General features: G+C 37.1%; 1 protein-coding gene and 1 non-coding gene across 2 annotated transcripts in view; both read left to right on the forward strand.

The window, feature by feature from the left end:
• GPR158 (G protein-coupled receptor 158) overlaps nucleotides 1-27080 on the forward strand; it is a 421143-nt gene that overhangs the window by 345429 nt on the left and 48634 nt on the right. The window contains exon 6 of the mRNA XM_043564334.1: nucleotides 15651-15760. Coding sequence (XP_043420269.1) covers nucleotides 15651-15760 — 110 coding nt within the window. The remainder of the gene's footprint in view (nucleotides 1-15650; nucleotides 15761-27080) is intronic.
• LOC122474112 lies at nucleotides 23480-23586 on the forward strand. Its single transcript, XR_006294804.1, has one exon. It is a non-coding gene; the product is annotated as a U6 spliceosomal RNA (small nuclear RNA).

Consider the following 27080-nt stretch of genomic DNA (forward strand, 5'->3'; position numbering starts at 1 on the left):
AGAACACCCATTTGTTATTGCTTACTGACAAATGCTGAAGAGCTTTTATGGCATCCTACAGTTAAACTTAGATTTTTATTTTCAGCTCCTTTATTTAGAGCTGAGTTATAAGAATGTGTCCTCTCCAAGAGGGGTGAGGCAATGAATGACTCAGACTGAATCAGGCTGGCTAAGCAGTTCCCTCACCATAGTGATCTGATATTTTTTATGTCACTTTGCCATTGACAGAGAATTTATAAGGATCAGGTAGAATCACTCAATGCTCACTTTAAAGAGAAATGAAAACAGTTTGGAATCAATCTTTAAGGAATCAATCATATATATATATATATATATATATATATATATATATATGCGAAACAATTACACTCCTCTAGTGGACATAGTGCTTTCACATACATTTTTCCCATCCCAGGGAGGTGAGAGAAAAGGGATTATTAGCTCAGCTTTCTAGGTGAGAAAGGAGATGGTCAGAATGATGTGCTGAAGGCCATGCAGCTGGTAAGCGGCAGAGCAGTCCCTTGGGTCTTCAAATACTGTAATCTTTCCACTATGTGCCTCTGCTTCTCAAGAAACACATGCACATTTCTGCCTGGGGTTTGAGAGTTGGTCATGGCAATGGTGAAGGCACACTTACGACTGACAGGCCAATTCTGACTCTGGGTTGTGACTGCAGCTTGAATAATTACTTTTTCAGACTTTTAGTGAGGTTGTGGTTCATGGACCCTAATGTTTTATATTCTGCACACTTTATTCAACAAATTTGGAACAATCTTTGAACTATAAACAGAAAGACGGTTTTTCCCATGAATGGTCTATGCAAGACTGTCAATGAAAAGGATGACCCATAAAGCTAAGGTAAACAAATGGGCGTGGCCAAGGGACAGGGGCCACCTGAGGACCAGAAATGGCACATTGATCAAGTTTTTATATATTCTTTTCTTGGCTTTAAAAAAGTTTTGGTTATTAAGCATCTTATTATATATTGTGTCACTTTATCATTTTTTTTCTCTTCTCAAAATGCTGTACTTCAGTCCTTTTTGTGTGTGCAAACTCTTTTGCACCTCGTAACTGTATTGAGGTCTGGGGGTTTTAAGATATTCCCATTTCTCTTCTGTCATTTTTCTGTATCTTTCCATCTTCATTTAATGTCATAGATATTACATATTGTACCTTCTCCACTTCGCTCTCTCATCCGGATGTTTAGAAACAGCCTCCCACACCCCGGAGGCGAGGTTTACCTGCAGCCTCCCTGAAACCAGTTTCAAGTAAGGCATCCTCACGGATGACAAACTCAGGGTTCGACTGCAGGCAGAGTGGCCACTTTGCCCTGACTCCAATGGTGAAAGAGCTGTGCAGTGTCCTCCCAAGAACCTGTGTGTGTGTGTGTGTGTGTGTGTGTGTATGTGTGTGTGTGTGTGTGCATGTGTGTGTATGTGTCACAGACTGGGTGGCAAAGACTGGTAAAGCTGTCAGGACAAACATGAGATTCTTTCCTTAAAATGTTAAAATAAAGATTTATAGTGATTACAGTGAATGTCAGAAATCTTTTTATGCATTTTCTCATTCCTGTATTATAAAAGTAATATATCTTCATTCCCAAAAAAAAAAATCAACTAGTACCAAAGGATGTAAATTCAATAGTAAAAATCCCCCTCTCCTGCCTCTTCCAATCCACCCACCCCAAAGGTAAATAATCTTAATAGTTAATTGTGTGCCTCCATATATTCCTTTTTACCCATATACGAACAGAAGCATATTTTTATCACGGTTCTGCAACTTTCTTTTCATTCAAACGGTTTCTTTTAAAGATGTTTTTGTAGCAACAGAGTCAGCAATTTAATTATTTTAAATTTCTTTGTTTTCCATTTTGTATGTATGTAACATGAATTATAAATTTAAGCCATCCCCTCTGGGTAGACAATATTTTCAATGTTTTTGCTATTGTGATAATGCTTTAGTAAATATTGGACATAAATATTTGCATATTTTGTATGCATGTATATGTAGGACATTTTTTTAGAAATGGAATCCTTACTGTATTTTATTAATTTTTGGACACTTTCTTCACCCCTCCCTAGTCTTGGTCTGAACCGTGGCTACACCAGCTCCATGTGTGCTTTGTTTCTGGGCTATAAACGAAATCAGCAGCTCTTAACCCTTGTTAAATTAAAACTACCTAAGAGCATTTTTTAAAATTCAGATTACTCAAACTGTGCCCTGAAACTCCTAACTCAAAGTTTCCACAAGGGAACCCTGGGCTTTCCCATGGTTCTACACGATAGGTGATTCTAATGTTGACTCAGAGTTGAAGACCATTGAATTGGTTCCTGGCTTCCAAATTTTCCCTTGATGATGCCTATCTCTTCTCTCAGACTCAGTAGTTCAGTCTCTGTGATGTCACTCTTTTCTTTCACAATTTTCTTCATGAATCATTCTGCTTTTGTTTTTCAGCACTCATTTTCCCATTTGTTTCTTTGTTTGTTTGCTTTTTGGGTTTTTTTAAATGTTTATTCATTTCTTGAGAGAGACAGAGAGAGAGAGAGAGAGAGAGAGAGAGAGAGAGACCGTGAGTAGGGCAGAGGCAGAGAGAGAGGGAGACACAGAATCTGAAGCAGGCTCCAGACTCTGAGCTGTCAGCACAGAGCCCGACGCAGGGCTCGAACCCACAAACCATGAAATCATAACCTGAGCTGAAGTCAGTTGCTTAACCAACAGAGCCACCCAGGCTCCCCATTTTCCCATTTGTTAATTGCATTCTGATCTTTAGTTATATTTTCCATTTCTTTTTACTTGAAAATTACTTTTACCCTATAAACATCATTCAGTTTAACTGCTCCATGTTTGCTACACTAAACAAGCTGGTCGAAGTTCTTGGTGACCAGGCATTCTACAATATCCAGCCTCTATCAGAGGCCCCTATCTTTAACTTATTACTCTTTCCTACATGATGGCAGGCAGCGAGACATCATGATAATGAGCTTGTGCTATAGACTCGGGCCAGGTTTAAACCCAGCTCTGTCACTTACTAGCTGTGTGACCTTGTCCAAATTCCTCAACTTTTCTGTCCATCAGCTTCCCCATGCGTAAAGTGGAAATGTTAATAATGCCCGCCTTAAAGGATTTGTGTAAGGAACAAGTAAGTTGTTTCATGTAGAGCACCTTAAAAGTAATTGGAACATAGAAAGCACTCATTAGATGCTGTTATTGTTATTATCCATCTCCCATCTCCCTTCGAAAAGATTATGAGACAGACCTCTGAGAGGCTTCTCTCTCTTTGGATGCATGTTTCTGCTTCTTTGGTTTCTTCATCTGGTTATATGTTGCCATCTGCTTTCCATCTTGCAGAATTTTGTTGATATCTGTCATCTGTTGGCATTTCTACTCATCCTCTCTTTGGTCTTGACTGTTGTAACATCATCAACTAGAGTTTCCAGAAGTAGCAGACATACACATGTTCAATCTGCCAGGTTTAACTTGAAGTTTGCATTCTTTCTTAGTCACAGTTTAAACATAGACATAAATACTTGAAAAGATTCAAATTATTTCTCCCAAACCACCCTGACCATATTTTTCTCATTGTTCAAAAATATTCCAAACAAAAAAGTTGTTTCTCCACAGCTTCTAGTCATGAGCTATGTGCAACAATCCCAGAATTACAAACTTAACAATGAATTGGACTCCATGGAGAGGTAGCCTTGGTAGAATCCTTTTCATCTTTTAAAGAGTTCTCCTTTAAAATTATTTTTCTGGGGGCACCTGGGTGGTGCAGTTGGTTAAGCGTCTGACTTCAGCCAGGTCACGATCTCGCGGTCCGTGAGTTCGAGCCCCGCGTCGGGCTCTGGGCTGATGGCTCAGAGCCTGGAGCCTGTTTCCGATTCTGTGTCTCCCTCTCTCTCTGCCCCTCCCCTGTTCATGCTCTGTCTCTCTCTGTCCCCAAAAAAATAAATAAACGTTGAAAAAAAAAATTTTTTTTAAATAAAATTATTTTTCTGGGGCGACTGGGTGGCGCAGTCGGTTAAGCATCCGACTTCAGCCAGGTCACGATCTCGCGGTCCATGAGTTCGAGCCCCGTGTCAGGCTCTGGGCTGATGGCTCAGAGCCTGGAGCCTGTTTCCGATTCTGTGTCTCCTTCTCTCTCTGCCCCTCCCCCGTTCATGCTCTGTCTCTCTCTGTCCCAAAAATAAATAAAAAACGTTGAAAAAAAATTTAAAAAAAAAATAAAAAATAAACAAAAAATAAAATTATTTTTCATATAATCCTTTCTCTAAGTGCATGTTCTAGTTATGTAATGGCTTTTGATTCCACACTCTTCTTACATCATTCACTTTGAAAATAACAGCATTTCTGATGATTTAAAAGTAGGGTTGCCTAGGGGGCGCCTGGTTGGCTCAGTCAGTTGGGCATTCGACTTCGGCTCAGGTCATGATCTTGCGGTCCGTGAGTTCGAGCCCCGCGTCAGGCTCTGGGCTGATGGCTCAGAGCCTGGAGCCTGCTTCAGATTCTGTGTCTCCTTCTCTCTCTGCCCCTCCCCCACTCATGCTCTGTCTCTGTGTCCAAAATAAATAAACATTTAAAAATATATATATTAAAAATAAAAGTAGGGTTGCCTTTTGCGGTAGATAGCTTCTAAGATGGCCCCAGTGATTCTTGCTTCCTGATATTCACAGCCTGTGCATTTCCCTCTGTTTAACTAACCTGTTTTCAATCAATAAAACACATCAATGTGAAACGAAGAATGTTGCTTCCATGATGAGGCTACAAAGATTATTACATCTATCTTGCAAACAGGCTCTTTCTTGCTGGCTTCAGTGAATCAAATTACTATGTTGGAGAGGTCCATATGGCAAGGAACTGGGAGTGGCTTCCCACCAAAAGCCAGCTCAGGGCCCCACTTTCTTCAGCCCTCAAGGAACCAAATTTTGTCAACAACCACATGAGCTTAGAAACGTGAGCCCTCAGATGAGATCCCAGCCCTGATTAATACTTTAATTGTAGTCTTATGAGAGACCCTGAAACCAGCAATGCTTAGATTGCTAACCCACAAATACCGTGAGATAGTAGATATGTGTTGTTTTAAGGTGCTAAGTTTATCGAATTTGTTATATCAGTAGGTAACAGATATACCTGGCTTTCCCTGCCTTCACCAATCGTGCTAATAGCTCTGCTACTGCTTTAAGAACATAGTTTGCTTTATGTGTTTCTTTCCCATTCTGCATATACTACATTCTCAACTCCACAGTATTCAGAAGCTTCTTTTATGTTAGTATTTGAAGCTATATGTACAAGAGGACTAAACACATTTTTGACTGAAATGTGACAAATATCAAAAGTAATTCTTACGTTAATAGTAAAACTGGCATTTGCCATTTATCTGTGGTTTATTAAGTGATTCTATAGATATTATAGGATTTGCTTTATCTTCATTAAACTGTGGAGGAAACTGAATTCCACAGAACTTAGGGGATTTGTTCTAGGTTATATGTCTAATTAGTGGTAGAGCCCAGACTGGCATTTATGGCAGCTAACTCCAAATTCCTTCTTTTTATTCATTGCACTAGGCTGCAGAACTCCTTCCACTTGACTGGTAGGCAACTCATGCATTTGCACTATTTTACAGATGAGAATTTTCATATTTAAAGTTTTGTGTCTTATCACGTCTGTTCTCCTGCCTCGTATATGTTTTACTCAAGCTAATTAATTCATCTCGTGTGTGTGTGTGTGTGTGTGTGTGTGTGTGTGTCTGTTTATTTTCATTTAGCTCTAAACCAGGTGTATCATTCTGCCAGCAATCACAGCAAAAATTCATAGGATACATGCTGCATATATTTTATATTCTGAATTAAATAAAGTCCCCCAATGTCTAATGGCCTCTCATTACCATCCTGTTTCCCAACTCTTGTACTATTCTTTGTCCGTTATAAAAAAAAACTGAATATGAAAATCATTGATCATATTTAGAGCTCATTTGTTCCTGAACCTGTTCATTCTCAGGAGATATATTTTTTACCTCTCTGCCAATGTATCAGATAAACTATACCTTTCTTATTGTTAAATTTTAGGAGAGAATCTGGAAAGCTTAACTTTATGCTCCCATTATCTGCATGGATTCAACTAAAAGATTCAGCTCTCTCGTGTTGTCTTACCATTTATTAAGCTCCTGTAAGAGATACTGGAATAGTTTTTTACTTAAATTAACCTTTTTTTCTAGTTATAGAAAATTTTTAAAATACTGAGAAGTATGTGCACACTTACTACTAAAACGAGAGACTCACTGGCAACACTGTTAAGTTCATGAGATACTTAGATTGACATACATACACACACATAAGTGTATATATTTGTATTTATTCAAAACCAACCCTTAATAAATATCGACAATAAGGTTTTCAACTGGAGCCTAACAAGAGTTTATGACCATTTCAGAGAATATACATTTTTTTTCATAGCGACAAAATGGTTTAACTGTAATACTTTGGTCATAATCTCACCATTCCGCTCATGTGTATGTTTAGTGTATGTGTAGTGTATGTTTTTCTCAGAGGAACATACAGTTCACTCATAAGAGCATCAGGAGAGAAAATAGGAAGCAGAACCATAGCTTTAGATTTTTTGTTTCTTTGTTTTTGCTTTTTTGATAATTGCAGAAAACATAATTTTGGGATGGACTTCTTAATAGGAGCAAACAATACAATTCATTTCCCCCACTGGCTTTTATGGGTACCCCTTCATGCCCTGCTTTGTGGAACAAATTAAGGGTGTTAAAGGTAATAAGCGGGGAGTAGATATACTATCATTTATGTAGACGTATGTGTGTGTATATATATTCATTTATAAAAATAAATATTAAGCATGATCAGTATCATACCTAAACTCTATATGTTATGTGCTGCTTGTTTTTTCACTTAAATCCCAAGAACTTCACTGTATTCATTAATATTTTTGAGAACTTGATTATTAAGGATGGTATAATCTTCTCTTCATGCACCTTAATTTACTTTTGACCAGAAAATTATTCCTTTTGAACACATAAACTGAGGTTATAAAAGCTTAAGACAAAGATAGTCATTTGTTTCTATGTTTATTGTTGGGATGGAGTATTTCCACAAAGTGCCTTTTCTTGTGGAGAGATAGGAAAACAGACTCGGGAGGCTCTCTGTTCCCTCTCGCAGCATCCTGTGCTTTCCCTTAGACAGCTAAGTATCACATATCTGAGTGCCGCATCCTGGCAGTTCTAATCGGTGAATGGATGGAGAAGAGCGCAGCCGATGGGGGAGAAGTGGTCATGGACTAGAAGGCTGCAGGACTGGCTGAGGTAGAAATAGTCCTCGCACAGTGAGGACACAACCAAGGACATTTTAATTTGTTTGTATCGTTTAGTGAAAGCCTCCGGGGTCACAGAATGAGACCCTGACAAGGAGTAGGAATGAAAATCTTTCCCTGTTATTTTTGGGCTTTCAGATCTTATTCTGGGTCAGAGGATGAGGCATGTGATGTTTTATTTAAAAGGTGTGCTTGTTAATTCGATACCATCTACCAGGCAGTGAGTAGAATCACCAGTGAGACTTTGGGATCTTGTCATCTTTGCCTTTAGTTTTTACAGCTGTGACCCTTTTAATTTTATATTTTGAAGGGTATTATACTGGAGATTTTAGAGGGGCTGTGTCAGGCATACATATCTCATCTGCTATAACAATAACCCCCAAATGTTACTTCTCTACATTTTAAATATTTAAAAGTTATATATATATATATATATATATATATATATATATATAATGTTTTACTCTATTAATTTATTCTTCTTTTGCTGCTTTGGAGTAATAGGATCCAAGTGCAAAGTAATAAGTTCTAGACCACGGTTGTGTAAAGACGTAATCACAGCCATAGTCCCTTTCATTTGTGTGGTAATTGCAGAAGTGTAAAGTTGTATTAAGTAGTTTTTATTTTTTTGTCATTTGGATCCAACTTTAGATAATTACACATTCACAAGACACACATTTTCATCCTAAATATTTCCTGTGTGTGGAATCATATCTCTTGCCAAATATAGAAAAAATGATTTTAGAACACACTCAAGGAACTTTGAATCTACTTATTTTATAAAGCAAATCCTGTATAAAAGTGCTTCAATATATGTAGTTCCACTCACACGATTCGTTCCCAGCCTCCTACTTCAAAAGATAGCAATTGCAGTTGGATTAAGTACTAGGATTTAATATTAGATATTTCCCAGCGTTACCTTGCGGACTGTCCTCTGTCAAGATATCAGCTTTATCCTTTACTTGTTTGGTAAGGAGTGTTGGGAGAGAGTAAACTGGAGAAGGTTGAGTAGCCCTGGAAAATATTTGACGAGCAAGACTTTTCCTTGGACAAAGCAGAAGGAAATTGTAGAAGTGGCAGAGAGAGCCCTTAAAGCTTTAGAAGTCCTTCACATCCTCATCAGAGGACAACTTCATCAACAAAACTCCTGTCATTGGCACCTGTTACTCTCCCATTACCCAGTAATCTTTTTCTTTCTTCTGTAAATAAAACGGTTCACACACACCTACTAACACAGACACCAAAGCATGTTGCGCCTCGTTCACCTATATGACTAGTTTAATTCACAACCAATTTCACTGGACTGAAGCAAATAACACTGGACGAGTCGATTAGGAAAGTAGAACTACTGTGTCCCAGGCTGTTAGGAAGCTATTGCCCAGATCCTTAAAATATCAGGCCTAAAACCAGAGCTTCACACATTTTACTCTCAGGGCTCTGGGAAGAGCACTGGGTTGTGCAAGCTTCTGACCATTTTACCTTCTCAGCGGTCCTCTTCCAAAAGCGCTGGGCCTCACACCTACTGAGCTGACACAGCAGAGTTTAATTTTCTGTCTCTGATATTGCGTCTGTATTTGCAAAAGAAAGTTATTCTATTTAAAAATGTTCTTCTATTTTGTGCCTGTTTGGAAAGGCTGATATTTCTTTTCTCTTGTGGTTCTCTTTTCTTCCCCCGTTAGCTGTGTTCAGTATCCAAAGAGTATAGGCAATCAAGCTGACTTCAAAACTAGCTAAAAAAAAAAAATTCGTATTTGATGATATGGGTGAATAATCTATATAGATTTGTTTGTAATGAGGGGAAGACTTGGAAGGCCATTTCCAAAACAGCGGTGATTTTTTTTTAAGTTTATTTATTTATTTTGAGGGAGAGAGAGAGAGAGGCAGGGAGTGAGGGAGAGAGAGAATTCCAAGCAGGCTGCACGTTGTCAGCGCAGAGCCCGATGTGGGGTTTGAGCTCACAAACCATGAGATCATGACTTGAGCCAAAACCAAGGGTCGGACGCTTCACCGACTGAGCCACCCAGGGGCCCCAACAGTAGTGCTTTTTAAAAACACAATGCCTAGAGTATCCCACTCTGAAAAATCTTCCAGTGTTGAAGAACCAAGTCCTTAAAATATACAGAGGTCTCTTTTTCTCTCACCCTCGCCTTCTAAACCTACTTCACATTTATACCCTGTGCTCATTCATCCAGCAATTATGCATGGTCTTTGGTCCTTAGGTTACTCAAGGACAAAAGTGGTACTCTTATGTCCTGCTTCTCACACACCAAGTATCTTTATATCTACCATTATCCTCTAGTACTGGAAAGAATGTGCAGAAAGTTTTCTCTTGAAATATGTACTTTGAAAATATACCTCAGACAGTTCTTCTAGTAGAGGAACTTTGTATGGATTCTGGTTTGAAAACATACTATTTTTGATAACCATGGGAAAATTAGTTAACCCCATCAAACTTAAGTCTCTTTATCTTTACAATGAGAATAGTAAAGTATATCTTGGAAGGAATATATCTATCATACTAACAGTGTGTGGGAGGCATGGGGAGCTATTATTATTGCTACATGAAATGGCAGCTATTTGTATTATCATCATCATTCATAAAGTCTTCAGCTCAGGGGCTTAGATTTTCTCCATTTCTTCTGTTATGAAGGTTTTTATAATATGTGTCAATAACTCAGAATTTGGGAAGGGGTATCTATAATATTTTTTAATCCATACATTTATATACATTGTATTTAGCAAGAAAAAGAGAAATACTGGGATTTGAAAGACATTGAAACTTCCTAGTCTTTCTTTTTTCTCTTTTCTTTTCTTTTCTTTTCTTTTCTTTTTTCTTTTCTTTTCTTTTTTCTTTTCTTTTCTTTTCTTTTCTTTTTCTTCTCTTCTCTTCTCTTTTCTTTTCTCTTCTTTCTTTCTTCCTTTTTTCCTTTCTTTTTCTTTCTTTCTTTCTTTCTTTCTTTCTTTCTTTCTTTCTTTCTTTCTTTCTCATTATAGAATATATTAACTACTAAAAAGCTAGATCTGGGTGGGATGTTGAGAACTGACACTCAGTGCATCAAAAAATAAACTTATCATCTTTTCTCCCTCCTTACTTCCCCTTTCCTTCCCTCCCTTCCTTTCTTAAATCTCATTCATTCTACCTACATTTAAGGCTCACATACCATCGCCAGATAGGATACCAAGGAATGAGTATGTAATCATGAGTAAGATAGTTACGATCCCTGCCCTCATACAATTTACAAACTAGCAAGTAGACACATTTAACAAATGAATTATATCAAAGTAGAGTTGGTGAGTGCAATGAAGAAAAGCTCAGAATTCAGCACAAGTAACTAATGTGCAGAAGATGAAAATCCAACTCAGTCTGGGGAGCGCCAATCCAGGAAGGATAAAGTGGGGGTGGGGAGGTTTCTAAGCAGAATTAACATAGTTTTACCCAGACTCATGCATCTTCTTTTTTATCTGTTCCCTTTCAAACACAATCATCCTCCCAGTCACCCAAGCTTAAAATCTTCACATTATTTTTGATACTTTATTCTCTTTTGCCTCAACAAATAATCAGCTGCCCAATTTTCGTGAATCAGCGTGTTCTTTCCTCTATTCTCTTGAATGCCTGAATTCCCATCCTCACGACAGTAGTTATATCCTTCTTCACCATTTTCCTACAGCTGTATGTTTTCTTTCATTCAACACATATTTATGAGCACTTTCTGTGTGCCAGCACTGCTAGTGATGTTACGACAGAATTGAACGTGATAAACATGGTTGTCACAAAGCCTACAAATCGAATTCAGTGCTGTGGATCTGGTGCTATAGTCAAGTAGGGGCAGTGTGCTGAGCCCACAGGGAAGGTCTCCTCTTTCTATAAGGAGAGAGATTTAGACTGAAGCCCATAGGGTGAGTAAGAATAAGCCACGCACAGGTGAGGCAGTTGGATTGTCTAAGGAGCATCCAGTCAGAAGGGAGAGCAGATGCAAGAATTGGAGGGCTGGCATAGGTGAAAGTACTGATGTTAAATAGAGGTAACTGGTGTCTATCATCCTAAATAATTTAGACTTTTTCATAAGAGCCCTGGGAGCCACTGAAATGTTCTATGCAGGAGAGTTAAGGCAGCAGAAGCATCTGGGGACTGGAACAAAGGGGGATGCTGAAATAAGATACAGGAACAGGAAAAAGTTTGGTGAGGAAGATGATGAATCCATTTTGTGTTCTTTTGTTTTTCTCCCAACTGGCCCTCTCACCTTCAGTATCTTCCCCTTACATAGCATCCAACCCTCATGCATGCTGCTGCCAGATTAACTCCCTGGAACACGCTTCTGATCTCAATTTAAAGAAGTTTAATGACATGTCTGCTCAGGGAATAAAATCTGAATTCCTCACTCTTTTATTCAAAGCTGGTCCCATCTCTGTTTTAAAGCTTGATTTTTAGTGTTGCCCTTTATGTCTTCCTGGCTGTAAGCATATACTCTATGCTCTTGAAGCTCTCCCACAACTGTGCCTTTGTCTTGGGCTCCCTCCCCCTTTCCTATTCGCTTACATACTTAAACCCTCTCCCCCTCAGGTTGTTACTCAGGATAACTTCACTTGTTTCCACTGAGAGTAATTTCCCTTTTCTCTGAGTCCTCAATATGATTCGATTCACACTATGCTAGCATTTGTCACCTCCCCCATGTGGTAGAACTACTTAGAGAGGCAAGATGTGAGCCCTGGAACTCAACTGCCTGGATTCAGATCCTAGCTCTGACATTTCCTGGTTTGTGACATTGAGCGCATCTCTTAAATTCTCTATGTGTCATTCCTCCTCTGTAAAATAACGTTCCTACTATGTAAGGTATTGTGGGGATTAAATAAGTAAATACTGTAAAAATGCTTAATTTCATGTCTAGCAATAGTGCTGTGTAAACATTTGGTGTTATCATGCCATTATTTTTATCATTTACACGTAACATCCACTCTTCTAAACTATAACCTGATAACCTAATGCACATTGGATTTATCCTTATGACTTCTAAATCACTTACTGCCTCACACAGAGTAAATAAATAGTGAATTGTGAGTTAGAATCAAATGATTAGTGAATTGTAATTGGACTTTTCAAATACTTTATTTTGTATATAATATTTTCTTTGTTAAATTGACTAAAATAATCATTGACCAAACATTTAACATATTTAAATTTTCTGTGTGTGAAACACATGGAATATATGGAAAAGCATGCCTTTTCTGATTTTACATTGATTCAGGGAGACCTCCCCCCATACAGTTAACTACAGTATAAGATACTGTAAAAAAGTATACAGTCAAAATGTGATAAGGGGAATTCAGAGAGAGTGGGTGGAACAATCAGAAAAGAATTCACTGCGATAAGATATAATTATACTGCAGTGAGAATGGTCACTTTTAGAACAAAGCATGCATAAATCAACTCTCCTAATGGTAATAGCCAAACTTTATTGAATGCTCAATGTAGCAGGCACTATGTTTATCACATTCAAACTTCAAAACAGTACCACCTAGAAGTATTAGTGTTGTGTTCATTTTAAAGATGGGAAAACTGAGGCATAGCAAGGCAATGTTAAGTAATTTGTCGAGGCCACACGACTAGTAAGGAAGAGAACCAGGATTGGAACCCAGGGAGACTGGATTCAGAACCTGTGTTTCTCTACTACAAAATTAGGAGTTCTACTTCACTATTGCTGAACCATTTCTAACAATATATTTTATTAAGTTCAACAGAATTTCACTTTCTATGATTTTTAAGCTTATACCTCATCTGTAGATATTGAAAAAATTGACTATTATTCTTTCATTTATTTCTGACCAACTCAATCTCTCATTAATTCTTCCTCTAATTCTTCATCTGTGAAATAAAAGTTGGAAGCTAGAACAGTAGTTCCTGAATAATTCAAGAGCAATTTTTTCCTTCAAAATAAAAAGATATGCAAACTTTTATATTACATTGGTCACCTTTGCTTATTCATTCCCTTATCCATTACTTGGTGTGCAATGGAAAACTTTGCAATAAGTCACAGGATTTTTCAGCTTCCAAGAATCTACTGTGCTAGAATAATCTTTAGAACCATTTCTAGTGGAAACAGTTGAGCTTTTGTATATTCTAGACTTTAGGTCTCCCTCTCTCTCTCTCTCTCTCTAGTTTCTTTTTATTTATTTATTTTTTTTCCAACATTTTTATTTATTTTTGGGACAGAGAGAGACAGAGCATGAATGAGGGAGGGGCAGAGAGAGAGGGAGACACAGAATCGGAAACAGGCTCCAGGCTCTGAGCCATCAGCCCAGAGCCCGATGTGGGGCTCGAACTCAAGGACCGCGAGATCGTCACCTGGCTGAAGTCGGACGCTTAACCAACTGCGCCACCCAGGCGCCCCATTTTTTTTTCTCTCTCTCTAGTTTCTAATGTGTCATTTCTCTGTGCCATTAGAAGGAACACATGTGATCCCCTAATCCCTTAATCTTCTATCAAGTTTTGTCTATTTGTTTTTTTTCCTCCTAAATTTTCACTTCTTCCTAAGGCTCAGATTCCTGACTAAACAATACAGCCTCTTTTGCAGAACTTATAATTACTATCAGACCCTTGTGTAAAGGAACTATTTCTAAAATATGTGAGCTAAATAAAACTTAGAATATGCTTTTACAGGGGCGCCTGGGTGGCGCAGTCGGTTAAGCGTCCGACTTCAGCCAGGTCACGATCTTGCGGTCCGTGAGTTCGAGCCCCGCGTCAGGCTCTGGGCTGATGGCTCGGAGCCTGGAGCCTGCTTCCGATTCTGTGTCTCCCTCTCTCTCTGCCCCTCCCCCATTCATGCTCTGTCTCTCTCTGTCCCCAAAATAAATAAACGTTGAAAAAAAAATTAAAAAAAAAAAAAAAAGAATATGCATTTACAGAATTTTAACTTGTTTTGTGAAAATAATCCATAAAAGAACTGTTTTTTATGTATCAATTTTTGGATGACTCCAAATACTTTCCTGGTATATTGAATTTGAAAATAACATCTTTATCTCTATCCTCAGCGTAGACCTAGTAAATTAGAATATTAAAGGCAAATACCACATATACACAAAGCAACATTATCTCAGGGCCACACCTATTTTTACCTTCCTTTGATTTCTTCATAATACCAGCCTTTTTCCCACTCCTTGAGAATGTAATTCTAATGGTATTGGAAGTACTTAGTTTAATATCTTCATATGGTAGAACTACTTGGGAAATACCAGCAGAGAGTTATAGGTAATGCCATTCTTGGCCCTGCTGGAGAGTGGGGCTTCATTTGTAAGATATCAGTGAGAAGATGTCAGCACCCACCCCATGTCCCCCAGCCATGCTTTATGTTTCCCAATATTTACATCTTTAGGATAGAAAAATGTAAAATAACACTCAGGGTTTTAGGGGTGAGTATTTGAGAAGTTTTTCTGTTATGATGACCTTGTTTTCGGCAAAATCAGTTCAGGCCAGCTGCTCTAACATCAAAGTCTACATTTTTCTCAACAGCATTTATTCTTTGGATTGCTTAAGTGGGGCCAAACCAATTCCTATTCTATGAGGGCTTGTTCAAAACCAAAATACCAGTAGTGTATGAAAGGTAGCACATACAGTGCCTTGCACATGCCTTTTGACCACCCCCTGGAAGTGGCCACGTGTTCTTTGTATCCCACTGAACCTGCACAGATGCTCATACAGCACCTGTGCTATGTTAATACAACTCCTCACCTCCAGGTCTCTCTTTTTCTTATTAGCCTTTGTGTCTACAGCTTCTAGTAGAGTGTCTGGCTCCTGGTAAATGCTTCATTAATATTTACTTGATGAAAACTCTGGAGTGAGAAGAGAGGAGTTAGTGAAGCATTTGAGCCAAGTACTAAGTGGAGAAAGTACTACAGAGTGGGAGATTGATTGGGGAGTACAGTACAGGCTAATCCTCTCAGGGTTAGTTCAGACTGGGGAAAGGTACTGCCAGAAGTGTGGAGGTGGGAATCAGCAAGGCTCCAGCGAAGTGTCATTATGGAGGCCAGCCTGGCTGGCCCTCTGGCGAAATAAAGAGCATTAGGTTTGAATGTACCACAGGCTTAGAGACAATTGATAGAAACTCCTGAAAGTTAAAAGTTAAGGAACTTAGGTTTGATTGGAAAACAATAGGGAGACTCTACAGTCCTTTGATATGGACAATGAATGATCAAAACAATATAAAGTTTTGTTCAAAAAGATGTGTGCTTATGTTAAAATTCATATGTGTTAAACATCAGATTATGAAATACTGATTTTAGTCTATGGGTCATCAGTTGATCCTGAAGGTCTCTTTCTTTCTCTCATCCCACAGGTTGTTATTTTGTACTTTGAGCCAAGCACATTTCGCTGTATTCTCCTAAGATGGGTCCGTCTTCTCGGTTTTGCTACTGTTTATGGAACTGTCACTCTCAAGCTTCACAGGTACATTATATTTCCTAAGTTTTCATTCCCAGGAGAGGATCAAAGTGTCTTGGCATGTCATTGCAAGCTGGGTCAGCCACATAAATGGTTTAATTTCAAGAATTGAGATAGCAAGATGATATATATTTTTCATTTTCAAGGCAATATTATTAAGAATCTCTAGGAGAATCTTTAATACAACTGAATTTGAACAACATGCTTTAATAAAATATGCTATTAGGTATGAAAATTTGAATTCTGAATAAAAAATAGTTTAGAATGAATGCAAGACAGTATTTACTAGCTAAGAATGGGAAGGAAGACAAAGACAGTACCGCTGAAATAATAGTCCAGGTCCCGAGCTACCAAAGAATCCTTACATAGTTGAACTCAGCAATATGCTTACTTGACATAAACTACTGTTCTTCGTTCATCAATCACATGCCCCAGGGTGATCGGCTGATATTCTATCGGTGAATTTCAAAAAAAAGTGGTGTTCTTGACTTTCCTCCTTAACCAGCGTGCTCTAGTGATTATCAACCTTGTAAATTAGATAATAGTATGAATTCTTTTATACTTAGTTTCAAAACCACCTAATTTTCTTAATGTATATGATAAATAGGAAGAAGAAATAGGCAATATGATATATTATCTGTGCACAAAAGGGTTTCCCATGCCTCCTCTTTGAAAGCTCTCTCAATGCAGTGGTGCCAAAGACCATCAGAGAGAGATCGTAATTTCTCCTGCACGATAAATCTGCAGCCCTGTAGAGGAAAACCTTTATGCTGATTAGCTTTAAAGTCATTTTTATAACCATAGGAAGCCATTCATATTTCCATGTTAATTTGATCGTGTTTCTCAATAAAAGTATTTTAATATGGCTCAGAAAGCAGCTTATCTTAGAGCTATAATATGTGTTATATTTATCTTTAAATGTTCCCCTTTCAATCTTAAAATGTGATCATTGTTTTGTCTATTACACAAGAAGCTCCATTTCTTTTTCTGGTTGTTGCTTTTTTTTCTGTTTTGTTTGTTTGTCTTGTTTCATTTTTACTTATTTACTGGGAATGCTCCAGATTGTCTTTTCGGAATAAATGTAAATATCCCTAACTCTCAAGATTCCTTTCTTTTATATATGTCCTATAGTACACAGCACATTGGACTGGGTTTTAGGAAATCCAGCTTAAATCTCAGTTCAGCCTCTAACTCTAGGAAAGCATAGGCTTCTATTTCCTATAAATGGAAAGCATTGGACAAATCTCTACTGTTCTTTCTGACATTCGCTTTATTCTTTCCACACCACAGCACGCTTTGCTATTGTGTTCTCGTAGTCTCCAAGTGTCTTCCAGTTTTCATTCCTTATATGATAGCTGTTTTCAGCTGGTGTTCACCAAAGAAAATGAGTAATCATTGTTATTGCTTATAACAGACAATAAGCCTTCTAGAAATCCTGAGAGAAAGGATGATCTCTTGAGATTTAAAAATTATCTTTCTCCCTGTGAGTCTAACACTTGGCATCTCTTGGGTTCTTTATTATGTAATACAGTTTGTTTATTTAATTATCTTTTTCATTTTTACCTAATTTACTTTCTTTTTGAAGTGAGGGTCTTACCATTGAATCCCCACCTCTTCGCACAATGGCTGATACATTGGAGGTGTTTAATACACATTAGTCGATGACTGAATGAATAAAAATGTCAGATGCAGCCTTGAAAGCTGCTTCCAACAGTTCTCTCCACACATAATGCATTCATTCATAGGCCCCTGACTCACTGTATGTCCCCAAGTATCTAGAACATATAACTCTGGTCTGTAAGAGGCTGTTTGGTGGGATGCAAATATAGTATTAAATAGCACTGAATCATGTAATGAGAAAATTACTTCCATTTAGGTTCTCTTTCCATCCTTCTGATTATATCCAAGAGAAAAATTAGTGTGGAACCAGTAGGTCTCTGACACCTGCCAAACAGTTTCTAATCCTCCTTTGCAACAAAGAATAGATCAAGCTTTGGGCTCAGAGCTGTGCACTGCAGTGCTGTCTGGATATAACCTATTAACTCTCTCATTGCACTTCTGTACTTACTTTCTGTTTCTGGGTTATTGGTTCTTCATTGAAAGTAGCAATATAAAGTTTCCTTTAAAATATTTTAAAGCAATAAATAGAAAATGATTTAAAGAATGTATAGCTTGTACGCAGACCTAGGCAGAAATCTTGAGTGGGGTCTGCAAATGATTGGAATTTGAGAAACTAGATTAGTTCATCATTCTTTTGTTTAAAGAGTGGAATTAAAGCTCTATCTTTCTATGTATTTCTAGAAGTCATTGTAGTGAAGAGTTACCCCCACTGAAGTCTAAATTGAATAGAAACTGTTTCTAACTTAATGAGCTGAGTTATTCTTATCCTGTCTGAAACATATGGCTTCATATTATATTCTGTTTTTTTCCATATTGTTTAAATTGAACTGATTCCAGTATTGTTTAAGTCTATAAAACTGAACAGTTAGTATCCAAGAAGAATGTGAACAACCCAATGAAAGTGACGGCTGAACCAGCTTTGTATTCTCCATCCTTAGTTGTTCATCTTGCCCATATTTATATATTTAGATATTTGTTAAGTGAATGAATGGGTTATAGTGAATGGAGCAGCTAGGGGTGTCTTTGGTTGGTATCTTTTAGATTCAAGCAACATGTGGCCCTGAAGAAATGACTTCTAAGATTTTGTAGTAACATGATAAAGAGGAAAGACATAAATCCTAATAAATCCAAATTTGAATTTTAATCCTGCCATTAACTATTTACAAAACCAAAAATAAATTATTTTAACATCTGAAAATCAGTTATCTCACTTCACTTGTAAAGTTGTTGTAAAGATTAAATATGATTGGAATATATGTAAATATATCAAGGGGGAGGGGTTACTATGGCGAAATTAAGCAAAAAGGAAATTCATTGGAAGGATAGAAAGTCACAGAACTAGGCTTTAGAGAACCTGACCCAAGGTAGATTGAGGAATCAAGACAGCATAGTGAATGCCATATATCATTTTCACAGAAACTTCATTTTTCATTTCAAGATTTTTTTAAAGGTAAACCCAACTCTTTAGGCAGAAAAGTCTAAGGAAATTATCAGTACAGACATATAAGATGAGTGTTATAGTTGCTTGAGAATAGGACAGGCAAAAAAGACCTGAGTTTTTGTTTTATTTCAGTCACTTCCCCCAAGGCTTAGTAATAGAACATTTCTTTCTCCATCTCCTGGTTTCTCATTGATTGATTGTAGTGTTTACAGAATTTCAGTATCTCAGAAAACTTGAAGCAAATGTGAAAAAGGAACAAGATCTCTCTTACTCTGTCACAGAGATGATACTGTTAGCCTGGGATGGGGACTTAAAAGTTCCATGTACTTTTACCAAATCTTCTACTTTTTAATTTAGTGGTGTCTCCCCACATTTGAGACTCACGCAGTCAAAGACTACAATGCCAATCCAAAGGATCACTAACACATGATGGAGATAAAAAGCAGACCAACTTTTAGTTGTCGTTATTATTGCCTTAAAGTATCTATAGGCAAATCAGTCCCTTTGTTACCTACACCCTAGGACAAACCAGTCCCACTGACCCACCTTCAGGCAGTGCAATTTATTTGAACCTGAAACTATTTGTTCCTTTTTGGAGAAAGAAAGAAGGAAGAATGATCAGGTTTTAGCTTGCTTAATATGGATCAAAAGGGAAAATAGTGCTGGAGTAGGAAAAAATGAAGGAGTTTCATTGATAAAAAGGAGTTTCCTTCAGGAACCATACATATGTTTGACTTGGGACATGAATGATGTAAGACAGATCTAAAAGAACATCTAGCACCTCCATGGATGTGTGTGTTCACAGATTACTTGCTAAGTTAAGTTGGTTTAAGAAAATTGGGAAGGCAGTATCTCTAGGTGCAGAAAAGCCAAGTATAATTTCAGGAGGCAAAATGAGGAAATGTTTTAAAGGAAAGGAGGTGGAAAGAGATTAAGAAACTTAATGCTAAAGGAACATTTTCCTATTCCCTATAATATAGTTTCTGGAAACAAATTGCTGTGTTCCTTTTTCCAAGGCTAATCAAGGAAAAAACAAAAGACTTTGTTGTACTATATTTAAAATGAATATTTAAGCAAGCTGTGAAAAAGCCTTCTTCTGGGTCTGGATGAGGGATTTTCACTTCATACATTATTCAGTATTCCTTGCTCTAGATACAACACAATACATAGCAGTTTTCTCTGCTGTGCTCATTAGCACCAAATATTTACACTTTGTGAGAAGGGTTTTATTTTATTTTATTTTATTTTATTTTATTTTATTTTATTTCATTTTATTTTTGGTTGTTTCCTAGTAAATTTTGAAAAGTGACTGGATGATATTTATATTTCTTTATTTTATGTATTCTTTATAAGGATACATAAAATACAGTAAGGTATGTTAAATTTTTGAAAGAGCAAAAGAAAGAAAAGCAAGTGTGGGACTATATAAAGAAGCTAAGAGCTTGTAATAAGATGAAGGTTTCCTTCTTTAGCTTAACTTATGATAACCACTGGCTGGCAGGCAATTTGAGATAGGAACTTAGGCAAATTAGACTGTCTATTAGCTGCAGAACCATCTGCCTTAACAGACCATTGAGCAAGGTGTTGGTTAGACCTCATTTATGAAAGCCAAAAAAATAACAACTTTTGTTCTTAGGTGGCTGAGCAAATGCCTCTGGGCATACACAAGATTACTCTAAAACTCTTGCAGTTAACTCCAGCTCACAGATGAATGATGTTGAAGGTCCCAAATCATGGTCCATAGGGGTTTGAATATGAAATAGTTTCAAAATGGTTTTAGCCAGTTGCCTACCTCAACCAAAATAATGTCTCAATTAAACATCCTTTGAGCATGTAACCACGGACATTGCATTTTGACTAGGAAATGGGAAGAGTTTGCCATATGGATCATGATAATGATGACGATTTCAGGTCCTCCTTTCTGCTGAGTTCACTGTGATTTATCATCTTTTCTGGCTGCCTACTCTGGATTTAGAATACCTTCACATGGAGAATTACTCATAGTAACATTTCTTGAGAACCATATTGTCTCAGAGAAAAGGGACTCATAAGCTTCTGAGGAAGGTCTCTTTTCCTGTTAGAGTTATATTTGGACTTTGTTAAAGAAAAAAATTATTCTGATACTCATTAAAGAATGGTGAGACAGACTTCATTCAGGGGTCAATGACAATGGAGTTTTACAGCAGGGGAGAGAGATTGGGCTCAACTCTGAAGATAACAAGGAAAAGTGGAGATTAACAGTTAAGGAGAAGTGGATGGAAAACTAAGAGAAAGCATCAGAGGCAAAGGAGAATTTCTTGCTAAACCAATTTGATAGGAGTCTTGACAAAGGCAAGCCAAGGTGGTCTCAGATATCAAGGGTGGGAGATTCTCCCAAAACTGACTTAATAAGAATCTTGCTACAATTGGGCAGTGTAAAGATAAGGGAAATCCAAAAAGAATTTACTTCTGCTTTTTTCTCTTCTATTGTGTGGATTAAAACAACAACACACCTTGAGCTTCTATGTATTTTGAAACCTACTATCTCAGGAATTTGTTGCAAATTGAAATTTAGGCATTTATAAATTATAGAGAATATAGTCATTACACAAAATTGAATTAGTAATTGAAGCAATTATATCCTTTTATTGGAATAATTGAAACTTAATTTTAGGAAAAACAAACAAAAAGACAAGGGAAGTCCAAAGATTGGGCCTAGTCGAGCAGAAGGTTCAGAAGAGCCTGGCTAAAGTTTGATTAAACAGAGACTCTTTGTTAATAAAAAACTAAGTAAGTTCCAAATTCAAAGAAAGTTACTTAGCTTCAGAGGCAGACTACCAAATACCCGAGCCTTTACCTCCTATACCCACACTTTGCGTTTACTGGAAAATAACTAGGTGCTCTATAGAAAAATGACATGCTTAGGATGATAATTTAGAAAATAAAAGTTTCAAATTCATGTTTCAGAACTATGTCTAATACTGGCATTTTAAGAGGTTTGGAAAGAAAATTAGATTTGTAAATAATTTGACTTTCTCTTTACCTGTTTCTTAGTTCATTGAGTGCCAACCTAGGCTTTGTGAGATTAAGATTTAAACAGTTTCCCTAGAGATATTTTTACCATTTTAAATTATTTGCAATGAAACAGGAAAGAGCAAAAGACATTTGGCTCTTAACAATATAAATTTACCTCATAATTTCATTAATTCAAGAAACATTGGCATGGAATGCACCATAAAGACTCACACTAATGCACAGAACTATTTGCGTGCTATCCTGATTCTAATTAACTTTCAGAAAGTGAGTGGTTACATACCTTAGCTTTGTAAGCCCTGCATTTCTGTCATTCTGATCACTCATATGCTTGGAAGGACCTAGAAAAAGTGAGGCCTTGAAAACCTGAGAAATAAGCAAATTGTGTCCTCTCACTTGTCCTTCCTATACCCATCTCCCCTTTCTTGGCGTACTTGTAATCCATCCACAGCTGTATGAGACTGAGTCCTGTGGGACTTTGTATACAGCTAGTCCTTATGAATGGCTCCGCAGAAACCATGAAAATAGAGTCCCCTAAGCTCCAAGGAGTTACTCTTTGATCATAAAATCTCCAGCTGGAGGATAGGACAATTCCCTCTGCTCCTTCCTCCCCATCCTGCCCCTTCTAATGACTTCACGCTGCCCTGTCTGGCTTCCTACAGGACCCAAAGGTTTGGCCCAGCTGAATGGCCCTAAATATTGTTAATTATGTTGGTGTATTCTTGTCACTTTCAGAAGCTAATTAAGGGTTGCTGGCTTGAATAGCTTCATTTATGAATTAATATGTTCAATTTAATCTACTTATAGGAAATAAAAGACTTGGGATATGTAAGCATATTGATAAAAGATGTCTTTTATTAACTAGAGGTCTGTATTCATACAGAACCTTTAACATCAATGAGCACCTTTTCAGTATAATTAGAAATAAAAACAAAATTTATTTTTTAAGTTTTCTACTTTTCAGAACATATTAAATATTAGACATGAATAAAATGGGAACATTTCTCAGAAAACTAAAGAGATTTAAAGCGTTACTTATTTTGTCTGACTTCAGATGTTCTACTTGATTTTTTGTGATGCATGATTTTTAAATACCCTTTATTGTATAATATCTACATTCAAAGCTTTTTAATATTAAACTCCTTTTTTTGTTTTTGAGAATATATATATATATATATATGTGTGTGTGTGTATGTGTGTGTGTGTGTGTATATATATATATATATATATATATATATATGGGGGCTCTAATTTCTAATCACAGCAGGAGCATTTTATGTCAAGATTTCTGGAAATAGGTTTGAATTACAGTATATAGTTTAGGGGCTATGTGCCACATTGGAAACATAGGATGTTTTTTATTGCCTGGATTGTATGGTGTCACCTTGTATATGTGTGTGTGCAATTCTCTGTGTGTGTTCCTTAACATTAAAATGCCAAATAAGAGCCCATCTGGTAATTCAGAATTAGTACTTCTTGGACTATAGTTGATAAATACTTTATCCTAATGTTCTTTGTTAGAGACTGTATGCCCTCAAGTGGAAATATTTCTCTTCCTCATATGAAGTAGATGTGAGAGAATAAGTAGGAAATGAGATTAATGCATTCATGTAGCAAAAAGAAGGGCAGCCAGGCTTTAAAGGCCACAGTGAGTGCTCACAGCAGCAGCACATGCACTAAAATTGGAAGGATGCAGAGAAGATTAGCACGGCCCCTGTGCAAGGGTGACATGCAAATTCATGAAGCTTCCACACTTTTGACTAACAATGTGCTGTAATAAATATATTAACTAAACATTAAAAAAATTTTAAATTTCTTGGGGCGCCTGGGTGGCTCAGTCAGTTAAGCATCCGACTTTGGCTCAGGTCATGATCTCACAGTTCGTGGTTCAGGCCCCGTGTCCTGCTCTGTGCTGACAGCACAGAGCCTGGAGCCTGCTTCACATTCTGTGTCTCCCTCTCTCTCTGCCCCTTCCCTGCTCATGCTGTGTCTCTCTCTGTCTCAAAAATAAATAAACATTTAAAAAATTTTTTTTAATTTTTTTTTTAATTTCTTAAAAAATAAATAAATAATAAAGGCCACAGTGAGACAGTCTGCTTCTGCAAGCTGTTTGCTGCCATCTGCCTGCCGTTGTCTGGGCCCAGAGGCAGGGGCTCGGCTGGCGTTATTACGTGGACACACTTATGTCCTTCCTGATGCGCCATCTACTCACCTGGCCTCTGCTTACTCTGCTGCCCCTCCCCCAGCATTTACAAGTGTCCACTCCCAAATATCTGAGTTGTGTTTACGTTTTCATTCAGCTCAAAATAATTTCTACTTTGAATTATTCTTTGGCCCACAGGTTATTGGTTATTTAGTTTGCAAATATTTGAGAGATTTTCCATAAATTTTTGTTTTTGATTTCTAATTTAATTCTGTTCTGGTCAGCACACATTCCTTGTATGACCTGAATCCTCTTAAATTTATTGAGACTCATTTTATGGCCCAGAATATAATCTATCTTGGTAAATGTTCCACGGGCACTTGGAAGAATGTGTCTTCTGTGGTTTTGTGGTTGTTTAATAATTTTGTTCATCTTTTATATCCTTATTAATTTTCTCTCTACTTGTTCTATTGAGAGAATAGTTGGAAATTTCATATTTACCTGTTTTTCCTCACAGTTCTTTTTTACTTCAGATATTTTGAAGTTCTGTTCTTAGATACATAAACATTTGGAGTTGTTCGGTCCTATTCATAGGACATGGATTCATGTCCTATCCATAATGATAAAGGATTGACTCCATTATGAAATGAGCTTCATTGTCCCTGGTAATATTCTTTGCTATAAAATTTACTTTGTCTGATATTAATATAACCACTTTTTATTTCTTTTGATCAGTGTTAGCATGTTATATCTTTTTTCCCCATTATTTTAACTTTAAACATTTTGTTTTATATTTATTTTTAAAAATGATTTTTTAATGTTTATTTATTTCTGAGACAGAGAGAGACAGAGCATGAGCAGGGAAGCGGCAGAGAGAGAGGGAGACACAGAATCAGAAGCAGGCTCCAGGCTCTGAGCGGTCAGCACAGAGCCCAATGCAAGGCTCAAACTCACAAACCATGAGATCATGACCTGAGCCAAAGTTGGTCTCTCAACCAACTGAGCCACCCAGGCACCCCAAACCTTTGTTTTACATTTAATGTGCATTTCTTGCAGAAAGCTTACGGTGGAGACTTGCATCTTTAAGTCTAATCTGACAACCTCCATCTTTTAATTTGTGTATTTAGACTACTTTCCTTTAAACATGACTATTGTTAAGCTTGTGATTTTAGATAGTATTACCTGTATAATACTTTCTAACATGTCATTGGCTTGCTTGGCCTCTGGTTATCCTAATGTCCATCACACAGAATTCACATGTGTCCAGTCCAAAAGACTGGATTTGAGCTAACAAGGAATTTAACACTAGAAGCACAACTATTCTAGAAATTCCTAGATAATGCAAAGTACCAAAACTGACTCAAGAAGAAATAGAAAATCTAAACAAATCTGAAACAAGTAAAGACATTGAAATTACTAATCAAAAATCTTCCCCTCCTGCCCCCCCATCCCCCACATAACAGTACTGGAAGGCTTCACTGATGAGTTATATCAATGATATAGAGAATAATTAACACTAATTCTTTGCAAACCATTCTGAAAAATAGATAAGGCAACACTTCCTATTCATTGTAAGAGGCCAATGTTACCCTGATACCAAAAATAAATAAACATATCACAGGAAAACAAAACTACAGACTGATATCTCTTATGAATATAGACATAAAAATCTCAATTCAGACAGAATCCAGCAACCTCTAAAAAGGATCATAGAGGTTCCCACGAGGATCCCACGACCCGGTGGGATTTAGACCATACAAAAATCAATCAATGTCATAGGGTACATTAACATAATAAAGGACAAAAACACGTGATCATCCCAACAAATGCAGACAAAGCATTTGACAAAACTCCAACACACTCTCATGATAAAATACTCTACATCCTTGGAATGGAAGGGAACTTCCTCATCCTGATAAAGTTATCTATGAAAAACCCACAGCTGACATCATGCTTAATGATGAAGGACTGCAGTCTTTACCCCTAAAATCTTTTCCCCTTGTTCCTAAGATTAGGAACAAGACGAGAATGTTTGCTCTTGCTACTTCTAGCCAACATTGTCCTAGAAGTTCTCACCTGAGCAGTTAATCTCCAAAAATAAATAAAAGATATCTAGATCGGAGAAAGAAGTAAAACTGTTTCCAAATAACATGATCTTCTGTAGAGAAAATCCTAAGGAATCCACCAAAAACTATTAGAATTAATAAACAGGTTTAGCAATGTTGCAGTGTACAAGACAGACTTGCAAAAATCAGTTGTATTTTACACACTAGCCACAGACTAAAACTGAAATTAAGGGGAAATTTTCATTTACAATAGCATAACCATAAAATATGTAGGAATAAGTTTAACAATAGAACTGCTAGAAAGGTGCCCTGAAGACTACAAAACACTGTAGAATTAAAGAAGACCTAAATAAATGGAAAGACATCCCTTGTTCATGGTTTGGCACGTTCAGTATTTTCAGATTTCTATCTTTCCTAAATTGAATCAGCCTAATTCCTATTAAAATCCCAGCTAACTTTTTTGTGGAAATTGACAAGCTGGTTCTAAAATTCATATGGAAATGCAAAGGAACTAGAATAGCCAAAACAATCTTAAAAAAGAAGAAGAAAGTTGAAAGACTCACACTTCCTGATTTTAAAACTTACTTCAAAGCTACAGCAAGAGGAAGAGGCACACAGATCAATGCCAGGTTTCTCCAGGCCAAAGAATGAGGTTGGACCTCTACTCTACACCATTTACAAAAATTAATTCCAAATGGATAAAAGACCTAAATGTAAGAGCTAAAGCTATAAAACTCTTATAAGGAAACACAAATATTCATAGTCTTGGAGAGAAACCTAAAGCACAAGCAAAAAAAAGAAAAGAAGTAGATAAGCTGGACTTTATCAAAATGAAAAACATTCGTGCATCAAAGGATACTATCAAGAAAGTAACAAAATAACAGGGGTGCAAGGATAGGCAAAATGGGTGAAGGGTAGTGGGAGATACAGGCTTCCAGTTATGCAAAGAATAAGTCACAGGAATAGAAGGTACAGGGAATATATATATCAATGATATTATAATAGCATTATATGGTGCCAGATGGTAGCTACACTTGCAGGGAT

The sequence above is a fragment of the Prionailurus bengalensis genome, chromosome B4, assembly GCF_016509475.1.
Source record: "Prionailurus bengalensis isolate Pbe53 chromosome B4, Fcat_Pben_1.1_paternal_pri, whole genome shotgun sequence".
In the NCBI taxonomy this organism is placed as follows: Eukaryota; Metazoa; Chordata; class Mammalia; order Carnivora; family Felidae; genus Prionailurus; species Prionailurus bengalensis.